The sequence below is a fragment of the Amblyomma maculatum genome, chromosome 7 (assembly GCF_055883805.1).
Source record: "Amblyomma maculatum isolate TAMU_Amacu chromosome 7, ASM5588380v1, whole genome shotgun sequence".
NCBI classification, from domain to species: Eukaryota; Metazoa; Arthropoda; class Arachnida; order Ixodida; family Ixodidae; genus Amblyomma; species Amblyomma maculatum.
Window position 1 is genome coordinate 31,477,345 of NC_139350.1, and position 8,226 is coordinate 31,485,570.

At 47.0% G+C, this 8,226-nt stretch overlaps 1 protein-coding gene across 1 annotated transcript in view; it reads left to right on the forward strand.

Moving 5' to 3' along the window:
* LOC146182899 (tetraspanin-33-like) overlaps positions 1 to 3,945 on the forward strand; it is a 36,030-nt gene extending 32,085 nt beyond the window's left edge. The window contains exons 3-4 of the mRNA XM_084608968.1: positions 292 to 435; positions 2,097 to 3,945. Coding sequence (XP_084465094.1) covers positions 292 to 435; positions 2,097 to 2,387 — 435 coding nt within the window. The 3' untranslated portion in view covers positions 2,388 to 3,945. The remainder of the gene's footprint in view (positions 1 to 291; positions 436 to 2,096) is intronic.
* The last annotated feature ends 4,281 nt before the right edge of the window (positions 3,946 to 8,226 follow it).

The following is an 8,226-nucleotide window of genomic DNA, read 5'->3' on the forward strand; positions in this document are numbered from 1 at the left end:
GAAGCTGTCGCGACGAGAGCTCCACTGCATCCTCTATCTTCGCTTCCGATTTGCCTCGAACAGGCTGCAGCTCTTGGAGATAACACACATGACAGTATACAGTGATGGTAGATATTCCAACAACTGACGGCCCGTTCGCAGGCAGCCCCATTGTCTCTAGTGATCAACCCAGTGGATTCATGCTCCGATTTTGATTTGTAGATTTTACATCTATCTATAACTAACCATGAGGAAAGGCGCGAGGAGGAATCGACGACGAACGAAAATTTATGCCCCGTTATGTGATTGCAGGAGCGAATGCAGTGCTGTGGCATCTCTAGAAGGAACTTCCGGGACTGGAACGCAAACATGTACTTCAACTGCTCCCGCGCTAACCCCAGCAACGAGCGTTGCTCAGTGCCGTACTCGTGCTGCAAGCGGAATACCACCGATCAGGTTGGTGGCAGTGCATCTGAAAGCGTTCTTAGTTGATATTCTGTTTTTTTACAACAGATGAGCTTTTGTTTTCTTTCTATCCGTGTGATTTTTGTGTCAGATCTTACAATTTGATAACGCACGTGGTGTGAAGTTACTGCCTGGCCGGTCTATAAAATGTTTGCTTAACTAATCAACTGCGCTGAGATTATTTTTCTTACGGGCTTTAAAAATTGTGATTCCAAGGATGGCAAGTATTGCCTTACACAAGTGTACAAATGCGTTTGTGCACGTTTATAACTTTCCGTACAAACGTACTATCGCGCTCAGTATGAGCTACACGACGCGAACGCGTGGCCGAGCGCTCTTCAAGGTAGTAGAGTAGCGCTGATTGTGCCGCGTTTTACAGTTATCTGGAGAGGGTGCTGCTGTTCCAACAAGCGCTTTGCAACCCCTCGTTCCCCTTTATCTGAAGGACACGTTATTTGTTTCTTATTTTTTTTTTTGTTTTCGCTGAAGCAGAAACTGCAAGATCTGGAGCACATTTGCCTTCGACGAGACATGACGTGCGGAAGTTATCAAGCACAGCACATTGGTCGCCCAAGTAGGGCTGTGTGTTTTGACATGATTTAAGCACTAATTGAGCGCGTTAGCACCTAGCGCAAAATCGGCAAAAGCCACGACGTGATCTACGTACCGTTTTCAAAAGTGTTAGCATCTACAAGCAGCCACGTTGACGCATATAAGTCTGCGCCGATTCCGCCTAGCCCCTCCCGTTCATTAACATGATGAAGCGCAAAGTGGCATGCCTGGTTACACCTAGGTTGCGGACCGAGACGGGTCCCCGCGCGTAACGTTCGGGCGTCGACCAGCGGCTACAGTTATCATTTTTGAAACTGATATAAAAAAATACCAAACGAGGGTGAAGGTGAAAACAAGCAAGAGGAGGTTATGTGAGCTTGCTGGAATAGCAACGCCCTCTCCAGATAGCTCGAAAACAAGGCACAATTGGAGCCACTGTACAACCATGCCGAGCGCTCGGCCACATGCTCGCGCGGTGTAGCTCACACAGAGCGCGATAGTAGGTACGTACGTACGGGCCTGTTTGCTTCTTGCTCTTCAGCCTCATCGTTAGCGCTGTTTATTCATCATGTCATACGTACAGGCGTTCATAGCATTCGGGCACACAGAGGAAACTTTCCTGAATGGCCACCTGCAGGCCCAGAAATGTTTTTCCTGGCTCGGCCTTCAATGATTTTCCTAATAGGGCTCCTTTGATTTAGTAGAGAGTGTGTTTTCCGCAGGTGGATGTGAAACAAAATTGAATCGGTAATACGGCGCCAGCCATGTCGTTCTATTTTTTACGTGGCCCAGGAATTATATCAAGCTGTTTCGTAGCACGAGTACAACAAGCACACACTACACCGTTTGGTGGACAGCATAGCAGAGTAGATAATGCAGGAAAAGACAGAGAGCACTATCCGCATTTAGTCTAACGGTGCCAAATGTGCTTCTTTGTCTTGCCTTGCTTCTATTCGCTGTTTCACCACTAACTGCGAGTTCGTTCGTCCCAGCACCAGCACAATTTTTCAAGACACGCCGAAATTATTTTTTTTTACTTTATGTATCCAAATGCGGCCAGGAACGAGCCCCTAAACAAGAAGTTTGGCTCTGCATCGCAGGTGGTGAGTCTGTCGTGCGGTCGCAACGTGCTTAACATGACCGACTACGACGCCTGGTTCCAGGTGTACACGGGCAACTGCCTTGACTCAGCGCACCGCTACGTCCGCGAGAATGTCACCATCATCACAGGTCTCTGCCTTGTCTTCGTCATCCTGCTCGCCTTCGTGCAGATGGTGACGCAGGCGCTCATCGACGAGATACTCATCATCCGTCGCATCTACGAGAAATTCTACGAGCGGGCCTACGACATGCGCGCCGCCCAAGAGCAGACCGAGGCGTCTGCAAACTAGCACTCTCCTCTGCAGTACACCTCAGCTCATCAAGTAATGACTAAAAAGACAACTTGCATTGAAGTTCATCCAAACTTAATACATCTTCAACAGTGCTTCATGATGACTTAATCTAATTTGATAACACTAACTATGATAATATGCGGGCAGTTCTGCATCCTAACTAGAATTTCAAAAGCGTAACGACGAATTTGAGGATTGTGGTGACACAAGACGCTTGTACAGCTTCAATTAGTGGCGGCATCCACGATGATGCCTGTCAGAGGAAGAGAGAAAATGTGCCCGATTCTGATCGCAACTAACTCGTCAGCTGCACGACCTGCGGAGACCATAGAGTTCTAAAAATGGGTCGCAGGCAGGCGCGCCTCGCGTATGATGGAGCATTCGAAAGACAGCAATGTGATAAGTCAAACCGTCGTGTCGCTGAAGGCTGTGTGCACACCCTCCGCGTTAAGCCTGGGAGTACCCCGGGAGCGCTTACTGTGGGAAAATGAGTATTTCATACAGACGAATATCAGGCACCTTTAGTACTAATGTTAGCCACCTGCATTTCTACGTTTACGCTGGCACATAAGTGGAGGTTATGTTTATTCCAAGGACAAAGTGGCCATCTAACAGCACTGCGCCGAGCACCGCTGCATTTACAGTTTGACTAGTGATAAGCTGTGTATCGTGAGGATTTCTTTTTTGTGGGGTCTGAACAGCGGGCAACACTGATGGGACATAGGAGCGCAGACTCTTTTTCTCCAAGGTTGGTGGCCATGGATTGCTTACACATCCTTTTCGACTCGTCCTTCTGGTACGCTTTTTTCTGCATCTCGCATCCGGTGCTCGCCAGTGTTAACAAATTGCCTTCTGCTGCACTTCGTCGTGCTTCTGAGAATATAGGCCGTAGCGGTGCGGAGATGTTCGGTGTTGCCGCTGTTGCTACATAAAAGACAGTTAGCCACAAGCACATTGTTTCACCTGCTTGGAGCACGAAATTGTACTACGCGGTAAAATTACATTTCAACATGGCCTGCCATCTTCCTTCTCGGTAAGTATATTTACAGGCGGCATTGATCGCCATAGCAAGTTTTTGGCGACTTCGGCTCTCCTGGTGTACGCAATTTGCACAAAAAGTAAGTGCCCTGACCGACTTTCGTTTGACGAGCTTTCTGCAAATAGGAACAGACAGCATCACAGTTTGGATGATACATACGAACCTTGTCTGCCTGTACACATTCCTTGCTTAGCGAGCTGAACTGCACTGCAGTCCATTAAAAATGGCACCCTCAAGCTAGTCTTAGCCCCGCTGGGGTGGCGCAGTGGTTACGGCGCTCGACTACTTTTCCCAAGGGCGCGGGATCGAATCCCGGCCTCGGCGGCCGCTTTTCGATGGAGTTGAAAAGCAAGGCACCTGTGTGTTGTGCGATGTCAGTGCACGTTAGAGAACCCCAGGTGGTCGAAATTTTCGGCGTCCTCTACTACGGCGTCTCATAGCCTGAGTCGCTTTGGGACGTTAAACCCAACAAAACAATAATCAAGCTAGTCCTAAAAATATCGATGCCATGTTAGCACGAAGCGTCATTTTAGAACTCTTCGCACAGCCAAAGTCAATTTATTTTGAGTCGCTGGAGCGGCCCTAGTGCGAGCGCTCCTGCCCACGTCACTGTCCGCTTCTTCGTATTCCTCGTCCCGGAGCCACCGATATACCGACCTGATCGTGGACGCTCTCCGCTGTGATACCAGGTGAATGGGCCGGGGGTTTAAAAACTGCTACTCCGGCTGTCTCGCCATGAATGAGCTGCGTCAACGCTTCAGCGCAGTCGTCAGGCTGAGTCTGATCCTACAGCCGATATAGCTCGCCGAGAAGCAGCAGTGAAGAGGCTGGAGGTAGAAGAGCTAAAACCTCGTAAAGAAGCTCCAGTAAGCCCGCTCAGCCATGGTTAAGAGAGCTTAGACTCGGATGAACTTCCGCAATTTTTTATTCACATTAAGAAAAGCTCCCAGCTTGTATGTCAGATTTTAGGTACCCATTACAAGCAGAATGAATATAACTGTTAATATCACCAGAGTCCTTCGATACTACGAGTGGTCATACAACCACCGCCGAACTTTGATTTATGGACAGAGCGGCTGCTAGAGGCGCCACCGCCGATAAGGGAACCGTAAGCACGCAGTGAGGTTCTCCGGTGACATATGGTACGGTTGCACGCGAAACTATTGCTTACACTCCCGTGATATTTCACAATTTCATTATTTACGCGAAAATGAAGCAGTATTCTGAAGTCGTAAACATACGCGTACGTTGTCCTCTTGACGCGTATATGGAAAAAAAGCTGCCTGCAGAGCCATGCCTGTTTCCTTATCCGTGATCACTTGTTGCATGGAGATTTTGCACGCTCATAATGGGACTCTGAAAGCAAGTACAAAGATCTCGAAGAGTGTGTAAGCTGTATCAGGTGACCCAATCGTTCAGGATGAATTTACTTGACAATCTTTGAAATCGAATGTCGATTTTCTCGATACTGCGGTGCTGGTGGAAAATGGAAAACCTAGTCTCCTTGTGTGGAAAGCCAATGGATCAGCAACAATAACTAGATTTCACCAGTTATCATTCGATACATTGTAAGAAATATTTGTAGGGCCGGCGACGCGGCTTAGAATATGTAGGGATAATGATTACTTAAAGGAACTACACTCACTGTAGAGAACACTAACACAAAGAAACTAACTTCCTTAATATGGCCCTCAAGAAAGCTACCACTTTAAACCGCAACCACGCGCCCACGAAACGACCGATGGCGAACACTGAACGCCAGCCTTCCTTTGTAAAGAAATGCCCTTCCAAACAATAATATGCGGAAATACCACTCCATGCTAATGTTTCACGATCGCCTGAAACAAATATTCCCGGAGGCATCCAGGATAACACGCAAACGTAACACATTCCTCGGAGATTTTCTAGCAAATTTTGAACTCGACAAGAAGCGTCCAGCACAACTACCTCCTTGCTCTCGACCAAGATGCAACGGGTGAAAGTACTGCAAGCGGTTTCACTTTTCACATAAAATCAGGCTTTAATTGCTCATCATGAAACTTTATCCACCGTCTAGATGCTCCTTCTGCCATAAACAGTACATCAGAGAAAAAGGTCAATCAATGCGCATAAGTATAAATAGTCATCAGGCAGGCCCTCCCGAAAGCAGTTTCCCGGCATTTAAGACAATAAGAAGTTTCCTCACTTCTCTACATACCTGTCGAAAGTCAGGAAGAAAAAGGTCTGCTGACAGGCACGACATTCCAGGCCAAAAAGAGCCCGTAGTCTTCTTGAGCCGCTCGACAGTCCTCAACAGGATGCATCAAATCAAGACCCGCATGTCTACGGAGTAAAGCCCGCATAAAAAATCTTTCTTGTAGAGCACATAACGGACCTTCAGCTACGTGTTTCAAGCGTCGCCGAACATTATAGTGTTGCCGAACATTTCGCCTTCGAGCTCTTGGCGGGGCTGTCATCGACTGGCAACGTAGGGTCAGAAGCATTCCTAAAACGTGCGTCCCAGGCTTTATTTATGGGCTGTTTACCTTGTAAGCCATACATAGGCTCTTTAGCTCTACACCTATTTTACAGTTTCTTGCTCTTTAACAATAACGCTAGTCATTCGTAGCCGATCAATTGCATGAGGTTCATTGCGAGTACAATATACCGGGTGTCCCAGCTAACTTGAACCAAGGGTTACAGAATAATATATTTGAGGTAGGTAAGTGAAATTAATTGCATACAACTGCCAGCCTGTTTGCGCACTACAGCAATTTTTTGTTTGGGAATTATTTAATTAGCTAATTATGTTAATTTCTCTAATTTATTAAATATCGACTTTAGACCAAAAATGTGAATTGGAAAGTTGTAGAGCACCTTCGGAAACCCCCATTCCATTAATTGCGATAAAGAAAGTCTCACATGTATCTTTTTTCCGGGCTCAGAAGAAAGCCCGCGAAATACAAATAATACCACGTGACTAGCGCATTTGTGCGCCGCGATTGTGGTGCTCTCAGTCGTGGTTTGAGCGAACGAAATCAGCTGCGGCCGTGACCCGATGGTCCCGTTGCAGCGGCAGGCAGAAATGTTGGCGATGGTTCGAGCGAGCTCGAGCTCGCCCGTCGCCACCGCGATTTTGGCCAGGCCTGCGCACCGCAGCAGCCTACATCACGACAGGCGAATGGCGATAAAGAACCGGCAAATGAAGATGCAGCGCTAATTTTAGTCGAGTCACATGATGTCATCTCGCTCCTTTACCCAAGCCTGTATGCGCAGATTCAGTGGCTGATACCTTATCGCTCATTCGTTTGTCGTCACGTTTGCTGATGAGAGACAAGGTGATGCAAAGGCCTTGTTAGAATGTCGGTGGTATCGGCTCGCCGCTCTCGCTGCTACTGCACCGTCACGTGGGCCGGCTGTCTGACGCGGGCGAAGAAGCCATCGTAGGCATATCGGCCTGCTGCTTTGACGGGGCCGAGAAGACACGGCCGCAGCTAATTTCGTTCGCTCAAACCACGACTGAGAGCACCACAATCGGGGCGCACAAATGCACTAGTCACGTGGTATTATTTGTATTTCGCGGGCTTTCTTTTGAGCCCAGAAGAAGAGATACACGTGAGACTTTCTTTATCGAAATTAATGGAATGGGGGTTTCTGAAGGTACTCTACAACTTTCCAATTGACATGTTTGGTCTAAAGTCGATATTTAATAAATTAGAAAAATTAACATAATTAGCTAATGAAGTAATTGCAAAACAAAGAGTTGCCTGTAGTGCGCAAGGAGGCTGGCAGTTGTATGCAATTGGATTCACTGACCTACCTCAAATATATTATTTTGTACCCCTTGGTTCAAGTTAAATGGGACACCCGGTATATGCAGTTCCAGTATAGCATGTGGACCGATTCACAAAACAGCCCTGCGAGCGCTTTTTTGTCGTGCTTGAGACAGTTTCACACTATGCGAAGTATTTGAATTTTAATTTGTTTATTGCCTCTAATGACGAATACAGTAGCTATCAGATTCTGTTCGGCTCAGCCCACCAATAAAATGTGGTTGGGCTTAGTTCGTTCATGATTTTCAACGGAACTGAACAGCGCAAACAGTCGACAATCGCAGAGAAGATGCAGAAAAGAAGCGCATGTCCTCGTATTCTCTGCGTCTTGTTTGTGGATTGTCTACTGTTCACGCTCGTCAGTCCCATGGAAAATCAGCCCGCCAAAACGAAAGAATTACGATCGCTCACCTCCATCCACACCACTGGTCTGAAAAGCTTCACTTCGGTTATTAATTTCCTGAATGTTTTTCGGATCGACTGGTTGATGAATTACGGATGACCGATCAATACAGGCAAATTCCTTAAAGGCCTGACGGCGAACGAATGGTGGGAATTAGCAATGTTTCTCACAGGCTAAAACATCTAAAGGTCACGAGTGATGATCGCTATGCCCAGACGAAGACAAGTCCACTTTTCGAAACGTTCGCTCATCTGCGAACTGAGGCGTACCCCATTTACCCTTGTTCAGTTCTTTTTCATACCGTGCAAACCATCTTCTTCCTTTCGTTCTACCTTGCAAACACTAAGAATTATAAGAAAATATGTTTCTTATTTTCATTGTTTACACATTTTTGCTAAGTATAGTTCAAATGATTGTTCACATTTCGTCTCAATCTATACTTCCCCAATGTTTCAACATATTCTTGCTGTCATCTATTAATGCCCAGTTTACTTCGCCGTTTACAGCTCCGAAAGTGCCCGCAACCTTGTGGCGCCATCTGTCGTAGCGCCGGGAACCGAGGCGGTTTCTATGCAACGTGCG